The 17,515-nt window shown below is 39.3% G+C and overlaps 2 protein-coding genes across 14 annotated transcripts; one reads left to right on the top strand and one right to left on the bottom strand.

Annotated features, from left to right (window-relative positions):
* Positions 1 to 4,697: 4,697 nt before the first annotated feature.
* On the bottom strand, positions 4,698 to 11,830 carry LOC112288521 (uncharacterized). Of its 8 annotated transcripts, none has more exons than XR_012218566.2 (18): positions 11,243 to 11,479; positions 10,333 to 10,912; positions 10,044 to 10,130; positions 9,808 to 9,884; positions 9,264 to 9,335; positions 8,742 to 8,885; positions 8,285 to 8,344; positions 7,943 to 8,024; positions 7,462 to 7,544; positions 7,121 to 7,196; positions 6,957 to 7,016; positions 6,785 to 6,870; positions 6,307 to 6,348; positions 6,083 to 6,174; positions 5,852 to 5,927; positions 5,386 to 5,462; positions 5,006 to 5,062; positions 4,698 to 4,903 (listed from the first exon to the last, which is right to left on the bottom strand). XR_012218566.2 is itself a non-coding variant. In XM_090254083.1 (18 exons), the coding sequence occupies exons 2-18, from the start codon at positions 10,759 to 10,761 to the stop codon at positions 4,847 to 4,849; spliced, it is 1,698 nt and encodes a 565-aa protein (XP_090110209.1). In that variant the 5' UTR covers positions 10,762 to 10,912; positions 11,543 to 11,830; the 3' UTR covers positions 4,698 to 4,846. The 8 variants fall into 8 exon arrangements, 7 of the variants coding, with proteins under 7 accessions (XP_090110209.1, XP_090110210.1, XP_090110207.1 ...); XM_090254083.1 differs by lacking the exon at positions 11,243 to 11,479 and adding an exon at positions 11,543 to 11,830 and having other exon boundaries at positions 6,083 to 6,215; XM_090254084.1 differs by lacking the exon at positions 11,243 to 11,479 and adding an exon at positions 11,489 to 11,580 and having other exon boundaries at positions 6,083 to 6,215.
* Positions 11,775 to 16,857, top strand: LOC112288522 (SURP and G-patch domain-containing protein 1-like protein). 6 transcript variants are annotated; one of them, XR_016505387.1, is made up of 12 exons: positions 11,787 to 12,097; positions 12,478 to 13,321; positions 13,525 to 13,651; positions 13,836 to 13,945; positions 14,098 to 14,250; positions 14,537 to 14,695; positions 14,917 to 14,949; positions 15,101 to 15,160; positions 15,538 to 15,711; positions 15,897 to 16,075; positions 16,246 to 16,373; positions 16,538 to 16,857. XR_016505387.1 is itself a non-coding variant. In XM_090254086.1 (11 exons), the coding sequence occupies exons 2-11, from the start codon at positions 12,964 to 12,966 to the stop codon at positions 16,270 to 16,272; spliced, it is 1,377 nt and encodes a 458-aa protein (XP_090110212.1). In that variant the 5' UTR covers positions 11,775 to 12,097; positions 12,478 to 12,963; the 3' UTR covers positions 16,273 to 16,857. The 6 variants fall into 6 exon arrangements, 5 of the variants coding, with proteins under 5 accessions (XP_090110212.1, XP_090110214.1, XP_090110213.1 ...); XM_090254086.1 differs by having other exon boundaries at positions 11,775 to 12,097; positions 15,104 to 15,160; positions 16,246 to 16,857; XM_090254088.1 differs by having other exon boundaries at positions 14,546 to 14,695; positions 15,104 to 15,160; positions 16,246 to 16,857.
* The last annotated feature ends 658 nt before the right edge of the window (positions 16,858 to 17,515 follow it).

The raw sequence follows: 17,515 nt of genomic DNA, 5'->3' as shown, positions 1-17,515 counted from the left end.
CTAGCAAAGTCAAGACATGTTGGAGGTGCTATAGGACATCGCCACGTAGCTCTTAGTTAGATAGAATATATGGAGGTAAGAGTGAAGCCTTCTTTACTCTTGCCAACGCCTTTCTAGTCTTAGTCTTGTTTTAAGTCTTTTTAGTCTTCTTATTTTTGGCAATAGCCATTCTAGTTAGTATTACATTATCTTATGAGTGACTTTCTAGTTTTTTTCAGTGATAGAAGAGTGTATTGAGGATTCTCTTTTTTAGAGATTCATGTCATTGACAGATCATCATAAAGTATGGTTATTTCATTGTAATATTAAAATAATTTGTATTTGTAACAAGTTAGATTATCATAGATTTGGATCATTTTGTACTTGTGAACAAGTCAATCTAGTCACTTATTGATTATATCTATTGAAGCCTATGAAAATACATCTCATATTTCATATATCTTTTTTGAAGCTATATAAGACAATAAATATCCCGAGAAGAAGACAAATACCACCACCTCTTATAAGAATGGATAATAATCAAGAATTTGAGGTAGAAGAAGACTTAAACTTAAGCCAACTCCAACATAGGTTGGAATATCTAATTCATTTGTATATATATAATATTAAAGTATGTACATGAGAGCCAATAAAATTTTTTTTACAAATACATTAAAGAAAGTCAAAGTTTTTATTAACAACACTCATTAAAATTAAGATAAAAGATAACAAATCTTTATTATAAAAGAAACCCAATTTAGAAAAGATTGTATTCTATCTTTTATCCTTGTTTGTAATTTTTGTGTAATTATAGAATTAAGGAGATGGAGAACCAATAGCCAACAAATTCAACTCAAGAGTCATCATTTGCTAATTTATTAGATGAGACATTGTAATTATTACAGACTTCAAGATGCCATAATAGAAATAAAGATCTTCAAAAGTAACATGTTCTTCCTCCAATAGATGATGAGATACAACATGTTTGATATCATGACTTGAGAAGAGAGCCTTAATGTTTGGTGATTTTATTAGAGGTAGGAATAAATCTTCATGGTGTTACAAATATTTTTTTTGAAGGAAGTTACGAAGGTTTTAACAATGATCAAATAACAAGGTGGTCTTCTTGCCTATAAGGCACTGTCAATGATTGAGAAGACCTATCAACTACCTTCAAAGAGAACAAAGATTAGAGTACATTGCAAATACAATGTGCTACATCTTAGACTTCCTCAACATGTGATCATCACTCTTTGTGGGATTCATCTCTAAAAAGAGAAATAATGTCATAAAAATATATTTATAATAATTATTATTTATGTAATATGAATTAGTAGAAATAAATAAAAATAGATTAATTTTATAATATCTTTTAAAAAAGCTTCTTAACAACTTTATAGATGCTACTAAGATTTTACATGTGTTTGTAGTTCATTGATTAGTTAAAAACTTGGTCAATAAGTTAACGATGTGTCACACGTATTGGTAGCTTGTAAAATAAGCTAATTATATGGCATCCATATAAAAAACTTACCTTGCAAGTTAAGATACATGTCATGTAAAGTCAACATGTTTTGGAGGTCTATAATATGTTGCTATGTAATTCCTAGATGGATCGTATATATACAAGTAAAAGTGAAGCCTTCTTCACTCTTGTTAATTTTTTTTCTTACATTTAGTTTGGTTTCAAGAGTCTCTAGTTTTCTTATCTTTTGGCAATAGCCGTTCCAATTTCTTTTTAATATATATACTTCTTTATTTTTATTTTATCATATTTCTTTAAAAAAGTCTCACTTATTTTTTTTGCTTTCATCAAGTTCTTGTCCTTGATAGTTATTTAAGTAATAAAGTATTTCTAAAATAAGTATTAATATTACCAAAATAATCTTATATATATTAAATATATAAATTATAACTATAATTATATATATTTTTTTAAAATTTTAAAATCATAATATAAATTAAAATATTAAAATATGTAATAAAAAATAATTTGATGCATTTAATAACATTTTTTTTATTTTATAGGAAAAATTTAAAATATACTACTTGAGTATCTTAAAATATCAAGAATATCCTTGAATTTTTATAATAGCAAACATATTGCTTAAGGTAATATCCTAGCATATGTTCACTTCATCGTTATTTAAAATTTGTAATTGCCAAAAGCCTATTTTGCAAGTAAGTTAAAAGGCACACCAATAATTTGTATACATCCATATATCATCTGCACCATTTTAGAAATTAGCTACCAAATGGTCATGTTTATTTAAATTTGGCTTATTCAAGTAGAGATGCTCAATAATATAATAGATTCTTCAAATTAACTCTAATTGTATCAAAGCATTTAGTATAGAAACTTAAGTCACATTTTAAGGTTGCAAAACTTTGTAATTGATTAGATAGGTCCAAAAATATCTTTATCAAAGATTTTCATGCCTTCTTATATATTAATAAAGATGGTTGGTTTGATGTAGTAGTCATTGTTCTTCAAACGACCTCTACTTATAAATCAATGTTACAATTTGTATTAGAAAATGAAAAGATTTAAATTGCTATGAATATCTAAATTGTAGGAATTAAAGATGGAATACAAATATATTGATTGTCACATGTGAGAAGGTTGGCACCTTATTTTATATTGCTTTCAATATAATCAAAAACCTTATAGAAGTGGTCCTTGTCTACTTGAAGACCATATTCCATGTCCTTCTTAAATAGATCATTGATGATGCGCTTTCAATGCGCATGCCTTGGATTTCTCTACCAACTTGTTCTATATACTCTCATGGATAAAGGTACAAGAGCCACCTCAATATCACTAGCCCTAGTTGAATAATAGAGCAAAATGAGCAAGCTCAATTATTTCATCTACATTTGTGATTTCATAAATGATCATGAAAGATTTTCTTCTAAGCTCCAAAGTCATAGGTTCCAAGTTGTTGTACAATATAGCAGCCATGACAAGCTTCTTAATTTCTATTGACCTTTTGAAGGACACTTTGTATGTACATTAGCCATATATAATATGAGGTTGGAGGGTTGTGAAAAATATATTGTAGAGCTAGTTTTGACTAAAAATAAGTTGTAAATCAATCTTTTGGCAATAATATGTGATTTTTTTTCATTTTTTCCAACACAATGGTTGTAGAAATAGAGCTTCGGCTGACAATATTGTTTACATTACATCTATATTCAAAAAAATAGACGTTTTTGCACATAATACAATCTAGAATTTTTTTAAAATATTTCTTTGAAGTATCTTAAAATATCAAGAATACTCCTATATTTTCTATAATAGCAAATGTACCTCTTATATACGATAGGATATTACCACAAGAAATACATTTCCTATTATAAAAAATGTAAAAGTATTCTTAATATTTCAGGATATTTAAGGAACATATTTGAATTTTTTTATACTTTATACTATATCCAAAAGCCAAGTCTTTTTAAAGCAAGTTGATGTACACCAAGTGGAGAATCCCTAAGAAGATTTTGCACTATGGTCTTTAAAATAGGCTTTTAGACTTAAAGACCCTCTTTAATTTAAATTGTATTAAAATTTTCAATGAATGTATGTATGTATATATATATATATATATTCAATTGTATTTCAAATAATGAATTTTAAAAAACTACTATTTCTCAATAATTAATCAAAAACTTTATGAACAAATTCCAACTAGATTTTAGGTTCTTTAATGTTATTTTAAAAAAAAATTAATAACCTTTAATATTTAATATTTTTTTCTTGTAACATATAATATTAATTAGCAAGGTGACAACTATATATCTACAAAAAATTATATAAGTTATAAAATTGGCTTTTGTTTTATAAAGACCTATTATTGATTTTTGAATAATTAAAAATATATCAAAATTATACAATTCAAACACAATAATTAGATACAACTAATATAAGTAAATAAGTAACTATCAATAAGTTCATAGAATGAGATTACACTTTTAGATCAAACTATATTATAATAAAAATGAAGTAAAAAAAAACTATACAAGCTCTACAAATTTGCTAATTAAATTTATGTCTTACAAACAAGATTTTTTCAAGAAATAATATCTCACAAAAAAAAAAAAAAAAAAAAAAAAAGTTTGTGTTTGTATCAAGTTTTTACATATAATCAAAATTAAAAACAAAAAAAAAATTATAGTTAAATAAATATAAACACATGTTTGAAATATTGAATTCATGCAACTTATTACTTATATTTCAAAGAATAGTGTGGCTTTTTGATTGCGAATTAATGTTGAAGAAATAAAAGTCAGCACTTTTAATATAAAAAAACATTAATTTTTCAATTGTGATTACCTTGATCCAATTGAAACTATTTTAATAACCTCACAAATAATCTACTAAATTAATGTTTAATTAGTTTTATTATTGTTATTTTTATTTAACACACAGATAATAGCTTATTATAAATATAGAAATAAAATCTAATATGATTTTTAAATTTAAATTTTATCCTGCAAAAACGAATATTAGTTTGTAAATTATACATAACTTTCTAGTGAAAATTTCAATTTCTATGTAACTATGCTATTGTGCATTTAATCAATATAAAACAATATATTCAACATATTATCATAATTTTAATCAAATTTTTGTAAAAAGTTACATTTAACATGTTTAAAATTTATGAACAAATCATATATTATAAAACATAATTCAGTTTAATTCGAAAAAAAATAATGTATTAACAGAAAGATAATCATTATGTCGTGTTACTATATTTAATCATACATTTGATATTTGGCTTGATAGGAAGCCAACTCTCATTCAGAGTTTCTAATTTCAAGTTTTGAGTTCCTAATCAGCTCTTCAACATCCAAGTGGCCCCAGTATCTAAGTTTGCGTGAATGCTGAAAAATTGCTGGAGTGTTGCAGATTGAACTCTTTGAGCTGCAAGAGCAAATCCATAAAATTAGATCTTGTGCAGCGACTTTCAAAATAAGCACACTGAGAACTTCGCTAATTCTTTCAAAGGGCATCTTATAAACAAACCTCCAGGACACGGTTCCGATTTACATCGAAGAGACGAAACATGAGGTCCAGCTCACTCTGCAGGCACATCCAAGATATTGCAATGTGAGAAAGTAGCAATGAATTAGAATAGTATATTTTGTACAATTCATTACAGGCGATAGCATCACCCGAATGCATCATTAAATGGACTTTTGATGATGTAATGTGAAGACATGCAGATGTGCATATTTTAAGTGCACTTCAGACTAAAATTATTTGTAAATGATACCAAAAGTTTGAGCAACAAATCAAAGCCAGCAGCACATGCATAACTGAGTGAAGGATGAATGAGTAATAGCACAAAAAACTAACAAACAAAAGAACAACAGGTCGCCAACAGAACATTCAGAACATCAAACCTGACTTATATGCTGGGCAGAAGGATGCTTCCGCACAATTTCCATGAATTCGAGTTGTGTGACTGGCTTTCCTGCCACTGACGCATCAACGGCTTCCTAGGATTAGAGGATCTAGCTAGATCGATGTTGATAACAAGCTAGACCAAACGAAGATGATGATGCAGCTAAGCATTGCTACATCAAATTATTTTGAATGAAATATTGGGTTCCCTATCTACCGTAACCCTTCACTTGTATAGAAAATGTTGGACGGACGTGAATAATTTTAAGCAGCATAAAAGCTAACGGACAAAATTTATATTTCAGGAACCAATCAAGATTTTCAGAGGCTTCTATAATTCATCGTCTAGACAAGAGATGAGAAATGCGACGTAAAAGAGGTAATTTGGTGTTACTTAAGATAACATCATTAATTGTAGAACACTTTTTTAATGTTTTGGAAGCCCCAATCATCCTGCGATCAAACCTTCAGTGATGACCACTTGGAAAATGTCATCAAGGTCGTCCAAGTGTTGTACGAGATTTTGCAGCCCCGCTAAATCCTGAAAGAAAGAGCATTTGGAAAAATTTCTTGTCAGCTGAGATGCAGGTGATTTAATGAATCTGAGGGTCTTGCAACGGTGAAAGTTCCACATTAATAGTCAACATCAACTTGGTATCATCTTGAAAATGTCCGTAAGCGTACTGAAAAACTGACCTGAGCACGCCGTCTATCATCCATCTTGGGGCCAACACGAGAGTAAGCAAACAACATGGTAGCAGCACATACAGATGTGGCAGTGGCACATCCTGAAACCCACCAAAATAGGGTTGGATGTTCTTCAAATCCACTGCAGAAGGGTAGTGTAGTTAATAGCATTTACTACATCTCTATATACTGCCAAACATAGCATGGTCGTCAGTTCAACATAAAGTACAAACCTCTGAAGATTCATGCCGAAAAATGCCCCAATAGCTGCAGCTCTGTGAACATCAAGATGTATTGATGTAAGAGATATTTTACATGGAGTTAGCTGTAAACAACAATATAGCATCCACTTATTGCCAAAAGATGTTCAAGAAAAACTCAGTCAAGAATTCATCACAACCGACCTAGTTAAATACACCAATGTTTAATTTTCTCTTTCGGTCATAAATTATCAAAGTTTCAACTACAACGCAGATGGCAGATTTTCTAAGCATCGCTCTCCTATAGACACACAATATTTTTTAGGATGACTTTCACAAGAGCCGCACACGTTTGTGTAAAAAATTACTTATTCATATTGCATTACCAAAAAAAACAGGAAATCAAAAAGAAAAGAAAAGAAAAGAAAGCATCATCTCACATAATCACTGCTAAGGGTCTAAATCTTTCATAAATCAAGGAAAAGACAGCAATAGCATTCCGATTACTTACAAGCTTACGGACAGGGTGCACATGCTCATCATCAGATCTGTGCGTATGATTCGGTTTCGAGTTGTGTCTAATCCCAATTCCCAAATCTGTACACATGAGCTGTCTCAGTATGACTTACCTACAAGTGAATGTAGACATTGCTTCACAGCAGTTTGAGTGCTTTTAGAATTACCTCCTGAGCCGCATTCAAATCTTTTCGCAGCTCCTCAAGTGCACCACCAGCATCATCAAACTGCGCTACCACGAAGACACAGTCAGAACCCAGTTTTCTGCACAACGTCGTTATATGCAAGAAAAAGGCAAGCGCTTCTCAACCTTCAGAAAATAGATCAATACCTCTCGCTGATATGTCAGGAGCATGTCAGCTGCTGCCTGCCGTAGAATACTATGATGAAATGATGCCTCTTTGGTTCTACAATGTCAAGAGATTAAAAAAAGGTTACCGAAGCTATAACTTTACAAAAAATATAAAAAGGAAAAAAAAGAAGAAAAGAAAAGCATCCAACATAGTTTTATAACTTCCAAATCTACTGTCTCACATAATTCACTGTGCAATGGCCTTCAAAGAATAATTATTTCCATACCAGAAATGGATCCCTAGACTATATTCTCTATGTGCATGCTGTGTCTGAAGTTCAAGTTTCCGCTTCTGCATAAGTTCAAAGACAAGAGTGTACTTATTGGGAGTGCTCGAGCTGATTGAGCACAGTGTCTTGTCTTCAAGACAAAGGGCCTGCAGATTCTCATCACTATTTAACACCTGAAAATTCCGAACACATTCACCAACTTTAGATGCTATTTCGATTGAGCTCCAATGAAAAATTCTAAATAACGTGGATCTGAATATGAAAAATTTCAACTAGAAACTATGACTTATACCTAGTGACTTTTGCACGTTTAACAGAAATATAACAGGCGCAAAGAGTAGAGAGCATAGAATGGTATTGGTCTTTATAAATGGGGGAACCTAGTTGTAGAAAGTTGCTAAGGATAAATTCCCTTAGTAGGTTTTTCACCACTTGGGAATGTGTCAAAAGCTTCTTTTATCAGGCAACATATCGCCAAATTAACCTTACGAGAAAACTAATACAGCTGCAAGGCAAAAAGCAATGGACTCTAATTCCAAGAGATTGCTAGGAAATGGTATTGGGTGTATACCTGCTCCATAGCATTATGGGCATCGTGAATATCATGCTCCACTTCTGTGAGGGCCCTCTTTAACGGCAGCAATCGCTGGAGCCTACATTCCACTAAAGGTTCAATGCGGTTAATACAGTTCTTGTTTGTCTTTATTGTAGTCTTCTGCATCGCTGTTACCTTTTACGGTGTCAAAAGATTCTGTAAGCATGTGAATTGCTCTTCACAGTGGTCAGACAAACGTAACTCCAGAACACCGTAGCTGCTAGAAGCTAACCTAGAAAGTAAGGTTTGTTATCAAGATGCGGTAGCAAAATCTAATGAGAAACTGTTTAACGAGACTGAGGGTAAAGAAACACGCACCCTCCCATATTCACGTCTGACGTAAGCTCCTCAAGGATGCGCTCCACCAACACCTTAAGTCTTTGCAGCTAACCGTATGAGCCTTTGTGCCCAAATCTTTAAAAACAATTATTGACAACAATACTTCACTACCTTAACAAGAATTTAAGTGTTTTAAGGTGCATTTGTAAAAGCTTCTGACCTGGAAATTCTCAAAGAAAAATTTTCTACACTTTTTAAAAGGATTAGTCAGTAAAGGTCACTTGCGTTACTGAACTCTGCCGTGTGGTACTGGTCCGAGCTTGATTAAGAAGAAGGACAATCATAACAAGTATAAAAACTGATCACAATAATACATCCTACCGACGATCATTGTGGTTTTGTCACAGTATTACTGTCGAGCCATTAAAGATGAGAGTCTCACTAGCACAACGATCTGTGAAATGAAACTATTACCAGAAAGTGAAGAGAGTATCACCTTTCAACTTTCTGATTGAAAAAATTGCTGGTCTCCTCAAGCAAGCACTCAATCATTTTCAAGTGAAATGGCATGATCTCATAAGTGTATCCTGATGGATTCTTCACTTGCTCGGCCATGGAAATTGCAAAAAACTCCCGTGCCCTGCAGGAATTAGCATTCGACAAATGATGCTGGATTGTAAATACACCCAGTGATCGAAAGCACTTCGAGACTGGAAGTAATGACTAAACACAGCCATTAGGTATCATAACGAACTCAAAAGAAGATGTCATCGGAATCAGCTGGTACGATTCAAGCATTACGATGAATATTCATGCTCTGAATGACTGCAAACTAACCCCGCATTACATGCGAAATGGTGCTACTGTATCATTTGAGTTCTGAGGTTTTTAAAAATTAATTTCAGATGCAATACACCTATTCAAGGCAATCAATTCTCAATGTTCATTGAAGGCTAAGCAGCACAACAGCAAACAAATGTTGCACCTTGTGACTTCTTATTCGGTGACCAATAGGTACCTGTCCATTACTTCATTTGTAGCTTTTCTCTTACTTGATAGATTTCCCACGGTTCCACCCACCTTGCCGATTCTACAATCATCATCAGATGCCAAGAGGGTTACCAGGACTCCCCTCTACTATGACGAACATGGGAAAATAGTTGCAGCAACCAGTATGTTATCTAATTATAGTTTCACGTGACGTGCAGAGTGACTAATCCAACGACTAAATCTGCTGTAAATCAATAATATCTAATAATACCTCGTTGTTGAAACAACGAACATCTAGTGCCTTCTCTTGGCATACCACAGCGAATTATGATTCGGATGATATATCCTGGTAGCATTTGTCTGGTGAACCAAACCTGACCGTAATAAGAGAAAGTCGAAAAAAAAAGAAAAAGAAGAAAAAGAAGAAAAAAGAAAAAAGGACGTTGACAACTGATAAACGCCTTACACCCTGATACATAATTACAAAATTAGACAAGATGAACTAGAATACGATCTGTCAGTCCTCTTGAAAATACTTAATGCGAGCGAAAGGCGTGGTTGTGCAGACATACGGAGGACGGCGAGCTTCAAAAAGTATGGCGTGGTCTCTGCAGACTAGTGCTCTCACATTCTCCATGCGCACGATCACCTAAAATGAGAATTACACATGCAAAGTCAATCTCCTGAGCAGCAGGGTGCAACTGAGTTTAACATTAACGAAACTGAGAAACTGGTGCACTCGTCGCTCAGACATACGACTTAATTCTAATAGGTAAATAAATTAAATAGTACAATCTAATGACTATACCTTTTCGTTCCGAACAGATATCGTCGCCCGTTGGGGTACAAAGGACTTAGACCTCGCCAACAAATCGATGTCCCTTGGATGAATATTCTAAATCATACAAACACAAGCTTCCTTCAGATTCAGTACGTTGCAGAGTCATTGACGATTGCTTCTTTGGTGTCAACCACACCACAAACTATAAACACGCCTATAACAGTCAAAATTAAGACTTGTTCTACAATAAGAGAAAACACATCGACTGCTGTCCAAACCCAAGGAAAACCTAACAATGCAAGGGTATAATTCTTACAAACTCGGAGGTCCTCAGCGAAAGATGATGCCATGAACCGTCATCGTCTATTCGAACAACATTGAATTTTGCGCCCCCGTCCAGAACCTTCTTGGGAGGATTCTTCCCTTCTGTGTTTTTGATATCAGGTAGAGAGACTATCTCTGAATCGTCACTATGATTGTTTCTTGTACAATATCTCGAAATGTGTCCATGCGACCAGTAACGATTATTCTCATCATGTGAATATGAAAAAATGCTATGTTGAGCTGAAGTAGATATCGGGCGGACCAACGCAAGAAACCTGTTCGCCGAAATGACTGTACATGACATATTGCTGGAGGAACCTAACGTTGCTAATATTCTCGAAGTATTGAGGAAGCCACGTGACCCAGTTTGTTGGCTCAAAATGTAAGTGCTGGCAAAACGCTGCAAGTGTACCCTGGCCATCTTCGTTTTCGTAGTGCACCAATGTTTATTTCAACAACAACGCAAGGTTTCTAGTCTTTATCATCTTTCTCCTGAGTATGAACCCTCCGTGTCTCTTAAGAAACAGACACTCCAAGATCAGTCTGTTTTCATCAATAGAACAATTCTTGTCCTGCACCTCAAAAGTAGTCGACATCAAGACATAAAGTAAAAATGTGGAAAATGGTAGGTAAAATTCTCATCGTAGGACTCAGAAGCCTCAACCCTCACATGGAGCAATGAAATCATGACCAATTGAATGTTGCTGAGAAAACGAAAAAAACATTCCTATCTCTCAATCCAAAAGAGGGTCGGTAAAGCCAGTGCAAATTACACTGACAGTTGCAGGTGCCTACAAAACGCAGAACCTTCAAATTCCTTTAAATGGTCCCCAAAACTACAATTAATCAAAGTGTTTGATCCCTCAGCCCAGCGCGCTCAGCTAGAATGAGATAGCACGTACTGCTTACAAGATCGACTCCTGAAATTCAAAGAACACTTGTCGAGCTACCACAATTACCACCATTCAGATCCTCTACTAAACGTTGACTCACAAGTTCGAGAAAATTTGACCTCAGCCCAGCAGCAGCGAAAATTCGCCGACACACTGAAACCCACTCCACTCTGCTGAAAGCTGAACCCTGAGTCTGTCAAAATAACTCAGGCGCGTGGAGAGCAGCATGCATTAGCAGAGATCAAAAATACGAACCATGGTTACGAATAGTTCAAAGTTCCAGACAAGAGACCAGAAAACTTGCCATACCCTAGCGAAAAGAGACCTTCCCGTTACTGCCACGGTGGCCTCCTAACTTGCACGTAAACATTCTTCGGCGATACTAAAATTGGGGGGGCGGGCCTTGACGATATCCCTTCGCAATCTTGATGTCCTAGACTCAACCCACTTTCATTTCGCTTTCATCCACTCAGATGGTGGTGTGCCTCCAAGCCACCTCTGGTGCAACGCTCCCAAGGCGACGCAATTGAGGCCTTGAATTAGGGCTTCCACTTCCGAGACTTTCGACGATCCTGACTCTTTCTTTGCAACTCGGGTTCCAGTTGTGGTGTATTAGTGAAGTTGGTGTGCACATATGTGCAGCGTCGTGTTCAGAGAGGCTCTGTAGCTCGGATGCTTTGGAACTGCGATGAGTTCACATTTTAAAAGCAGAGTGACGATGCTGGGCTGTGCGCTCGTAGAATTCAGTTTGTTTTGGATGATGGTTGGGTAGGTTTTGTTATGAGTTGCAAGTTAGGCGAGCAAGACACGTCCAGAAGTTCTTCCAGGGATTGGCAGGAGTTGGTGGCAGAAGTCAGACTTGAGGTATGGGTTTCCAGTATCTATTGCTTCTAGTTTTGCTTCTTCTGCTAGTCTTGCTAATGGTTTAAGATGAGGTTGCTCCATCTAAAGTGGCTAGAAGCAGATGGGGTTAGAAACAGATCATGTCAAGTCCGCTCCGAGAGAAATTCAGGCAGAGGTTGGAGAAATTGGAGATCACTGTGGTTTGTACTAGGGTTTCGACAGAGTCCTTGCAGTGGAGTTGCAGTGATTTTTGTTGGCTGGGAACCACGATCATGCACTGGGAACTGGGAGTTGGAAACGGGGAGACTGCCCGAGGGAGTTGGGTAGATGACGTTGATATGAGATAGGTGCGTGTGGGGGCAACTGCAGAATGTAGACTTGCTGACCTGGAGTATGAGCAGGGGGTGGAATTGGCGGCAGCCAGTGCACAATGTTCAGATCATGATGTTGCTCTGCATCGACGATTCGGTACCAGATACAGCGTTCTTTGTGAGCCTTTGATGAAGATTAACGCCACAATTTGCTTTTGTCCCTAGTTCGTAATTCATAATACTGGCTTTATCCTCGCGAGACAGGTCTATTAGCCTGGGCTGGTTCCAGTGAAGTGACAGGTCGAGCGTATTGGGAGTGAATTGGGGGATGATGATTAGGAGATGATCGCAAGGGTGCTCGGGAGTTGGTCTGGTACATTTTCCGAGGAGTGAATAGATTGGAGGGCGTGTTTTATGTAAGAGCGTGCAAGGGTAGGTTTCCGTGAGATCGTTGATGCACTGGAGTGCGACTTGATCTGGAGGCAATTTGGAAGTTGTGGAGCGGACAGGAAGGGGGTGTGAAAGTGAATCAGTAAGAGTGCGGGAGCAGCAGGAAGATAGGAGGCAGCGGAGAGGATGGCGAGCCCTTTTCCCAACGATGGATCGTTTTTGGAGAGGTTCAAGCAGCTGCAGCAGGACGGTCCCTCGAAGGCCGACACAAGCGGTCCCGTGGTGTTGAAGAATGTGAAGTCGTCAAAAGCGAGCTCGAACAGCAAGGGTGGAGGTGGATCAGCGTTCGGAGGGCCCAGGAAGGGATCTTTACCGAACGGGAAGCTAGCATTCAGTCTAAAGCAGAAGTCGAGGTTGGCGGTGAACGCAATCAAACTTGGAGAAGACGAGGACGAGGAGGAAGACGGGGATGCCCAGAGACAAGCCAAGAAGGTGAAGACGGAGAGCGCGTCGAAGGGCAAATCACCGGAGCCGAAGGAGTCGGGTGAGATAGCATGGGGGATGGTGTTGGGTGCGGTTATTTGTGATGACTTTGGGTGAGGTGGAGGTGGAGGTGGAGGTGAAGGTGAAGGGCAGTGTGAGGAGGGTGATCGTGGAGGGTAGGGAGGATTGTAGGGGAAGGACGTAGTGACGGGATATTTGAATATGACTGAGGCCATAGCATGTTGTTGTGTGGAAATGGTGCAGTTCCTGCTCCTCCAGCAGACGGAGAGGTGAAGAAGGTGGCGGATAAGCTAGCGCTGTTTGTAGCAAAGAACGGGCGGCAATTCGAGGAGGTGACCCGTGAGAAAAACCTTGGCAAGGGTCCGTTCAGGTGTGTAGTCGTGCGTCAAGTTAGAAGTTGCGGTTGCAAGTTTTGGATGGTGGGTAGTGGTACATGTGGAGATGGTGGTGTTGGTGATTTGGGGATTTTGGTGCATGGCGTGGATGGCGTGTGGATGGTTGGAGGGCATGTGTGGGGCGGGTGATGATTTTGGAGGAGTGGCGAGTGTGAGCAGTTTTTTGTACGATACGGAGTGTGCGGAGTATAAGTACTACGAGTATCGGGTTGCTCAAGAGGAGGCAGTGCTGGCAGGCGAAGCGGGTGGATCGCAGGCATCGCAGACAGGTAGGGAGTGGGTGCTGGAGTGGAGATGATATTTGAAGTGGGGGAGTTGGTGGGGATGTATGTGTGGGTGTTGGAGCGGTAGAAGCGGTTTGGGGTTTGTTGGAGAGGTTGGCAGGTGGTGGTTTGAGGGGACGACATGTAATTGGATGCAGGAAGCAGTGGCGCGAATCAGGGTAGCTCTCACAGGCAGTCGAGTGGAGGACAGCAGCAGAGGTATCAGACACCAGCTTCGGCATTGTACAGCGGCGGCAGTGAGCAGCATAAGGCAGGTTATTCACCGGGGCCTTCACAGGAGTCGGTGCAAGGTACGGATGCGGGGACAGGAGGTTGAGTTGGTTTGTGGCGTTGTCGGATAGTAAAGGTTGGAAGAAGCAATACGGAGGGGTGATGTGAGGTGGAGCATACAATGTTGAGAGCATGGGAGTGGAAAGCTGGGCGTGGATGTGTGGCGTCGTGAATAGTAATGTGGTGGGAGGATTTGGTGGTTGATGTGGGCGGTTGTGTTTGGTGGGCGCGTGGTGGTAATGTATGGATGAGGTGGTGCAATGGGGAAAGGCGGTGATGTGGTAATGCGGTTGGAGTGGGTTGTAGGGTTGGCAGATCGATACAGCCAGCAGGGTTATGCAAATGATTCAGTGGCAATGATGGAGTTTTACATGAAGAAGGCAGCGCAGGAGGCGATACGAAGACCTCCGAAGCAGTCGAAGGATGAGATGCCTCCTCCTCCGGGGCTGCATCCGCCAGGATCAGGTAGGGGAGAATGGTTAGAGTGGTAGCATGCAAGGGTGGGAAGGTGGTGGTGTTGTGAATGATGGGACATGATCATGGCTCGGGGGGTCCTGGCAGGATGTGCAGTGGAAGGTTTTAGTGGCATGGATATGTGTGTGTGTATGGTGTGGCATGCGCACATGGTGGAGGGTGCGTGGAACGGAGCTCGAGTCTGATGTTTCGAGGTGGTTTGTTGATGACAGATAGTTGGAAACACGAAGAAGCGGGTGTGGCAGGTAAAGTGGAAGATGTAGGGGTTTGCGTTGCATTGGCGTGGTTTTGTAAAGACGTGGAATGTTGATGATGCAAAGCATTGGTGTGGTGGTGGAGAAGGTTGATGAGAATTGGTAGAGGTAGCGGCTTAATGCAGTGATGTGTGGGATTCAGAAGATGCACGTCCCAGCTATGTAACCCCTAGCGTAGGGGTGGTCGAGGATGGTGGCGCAGGTTTATATCCTGACAAAACTATCTGAATACATGCATGGATGTGGGGTAGAGTATGTAGGTTTTCTTGCGCATGCATGGGGGAGGCGGAGGACGTTGGGAGTGGAGGGCATGCAAGGGACGCGGGGTTGTAGAATTGTTAGAAGTTGCAGTGTCACGTGGGAGTGGATGAAGACTTGGGAGGTTGTGGATGTTGGACGATGGCATGAATGGAGGATGTGAAAGATTGAATGAGTGGATTGAGTGGGAGATTAGATTATGGTAGGAGGGAGTGTTGTAGGTGTGTGGCAGTGTTTGCGGAATAGTGGAGAATGTGCAGGATTGGAGTGAATGGAGGGTGAGGATGGAGGGATTGAGATGTAGGAGGTGTATGCGTGCAGGGAAGAAAGGGCATCACATGGGAGACTACATTCCTCCGGAGGAATTGGAGAAGTTTCTGGCAAAGTGCAACGATGCGAAGGCCGCAAAAGCAGCAAAAGCGACGGCCGATCGGGCGAAGATTCAAGCGGACAATGTGGGACATCGGTTGCTGTCAAAGATGGGGTGGAAAGAAGGTGGGATGGGAGGGGGGAGGGGGGAGGAGGGGGTTGCACAGGGGTGGCGTGGAAGAGAATGATGATGGAGAGGAGGATTAGGTTTGGAGAGTGTGGTGGTGTGGGTTTGTTGGAGAGGGGCGTGGAGGGTGATGGTGGGTGGGATGAAGAGGCTGACAGATGTTGCGGGTGGCGATGGTTTGCAGGAGAGGGTCTGGGGAGTGGGAGGAGCGGGATCGCAGATCCAGTGCAAGCTGGAAGCGTGAAAGTGAACAATCTGGGAGTCGGGGCGGAGCAACCTGGGGAGGTGACAGCGGAAGATGATATATATGAGCAGTACAAGAAACGGATGATGCTTGGGTACCGGTTTCGACCGAACCCTCTGGTAAGGGTGGATGAGTTAGTGAGTATGGGGATGGAGTATGTGGGTGTGGATGGTTTGTGGTTGGATAGTTGAGGATGTTGCAGTTACGATTAGGGGTGCATGTGTGGATGGATGTGGAATGCAGAGTGAGAGCGTAACATGTTTGTGGTGGGTGGGGAAATTGAGTGCAGAACAACCCTCGCAAAGCATATTATTAAAGGATGGATGGCGCATCTTGTATGGAATCGAATGATCGGTTTTGTAGAAACGGTGTAATGGGTTGGAAAAATCGAAAGTTTCAGTTGCTGTTTATTCGCAGGTAGGTACCTCATATGTCAAGGCGTCTTCTCAATCTTATTTACTTAGGTTACCACTCGTGCACATGTGATGATAAATTTCGACGGATATTGTTGTATTGGGTCTGTGCTCATTGCGGTGTAGCTGGCTTATTTGATTCCACCGTATGACGTCTACACGTCCCAGGCTCGCAACTGTTGGACGCTGTTTTTTCCGGCTCGCATCTGGAAGCTCAATTCGGTTGCATGATATTACACTTTCTTTTACTTGACTATCTTAGATTTAAAGTCGTTTAGCGTACTGTTTCTTTTGGATAGAGTCTAACTTTGTTTAGCTAGGTGATATCCATTAGTGTTGAAGCAAAGCAGTTCTTCGTGATGATTCGAGCAGTTTTGCAGTCGTTAGGACAGATGCAAGTTATATTGTTGTCCAGGTTTTCTGGTGTAATATAAAAGTTCAAGTTCATTAAATCTGAACACAGTTTATTGGCCAGCTTTGCAACTAAACTCTTGAAACAATCCCCTTTGATATCGTATTGTACTCCGTGCCTTTTTCAAATGTCGTGCACATTGAGATACGCGTTTGTTGTGCGTTGTGTGTTATGTGTCGTCCCCATGGGTTGCAAACATACTGAATTCTTTAGAAGTACCACGCGCTTTGCTCCCCAGATTCAACGAATAGGAACAGTAATGTACTCTAACAAGTCACCTCCGTTGTTCAGAACCGGAACGTCGTTTCAAGCATCTTGAATTTGAGAGGATTCTAACACAATTGGGTTCATTCCTTTTTGTTAGAAATGGTCGTTGGAGTAGCACAAACGCTTTTCGCACACATCGAAGGAATCATCGAGCCACGCCACACTTGACTAGAATGATTTACACACACTGTGGGTCTTTTTGTAGAAACTGAAAGATCTTGATGGGTTTAGCGCAGACAATACCTCCATATTGTAGCAATTTTACCTTCGCAATCTTTGCAAAACAACTGCACAGCACACTACCAACCCATGAAGCCTGCTCGCACAAAGACAAGGAGAGGAATCCACGCAATCCAAGAACTCCCAAGCACACAAGCCAAATCCAGATGGCAGCCAGAGAACTGAGCCCAATCGCGGTCATAGATGTGGGGGCATCATGGTCACAGACACGACCCCCTAAGTTGAGC

This window comes from Physcomitrium patens, chromosome 11, assembly GCF_059467195.1.
Source record: "Physcomitrium patens ecotype Gransden chromosome 11, ASM5946719v1, whole genome shotgun sequence".
In the NCBI taxonomy this organism is placed as follows: Eukaryota; Viridiplantae; Streptophyta; class Bryopsida; order Funariales; family Funariaceae; genus Physcomitrium; species Physcomitrium patens.
Note: the sequence above shows the minus strand (reverse complement) of the source record. Positions and strands in the feature narration are given on the sequence as shown.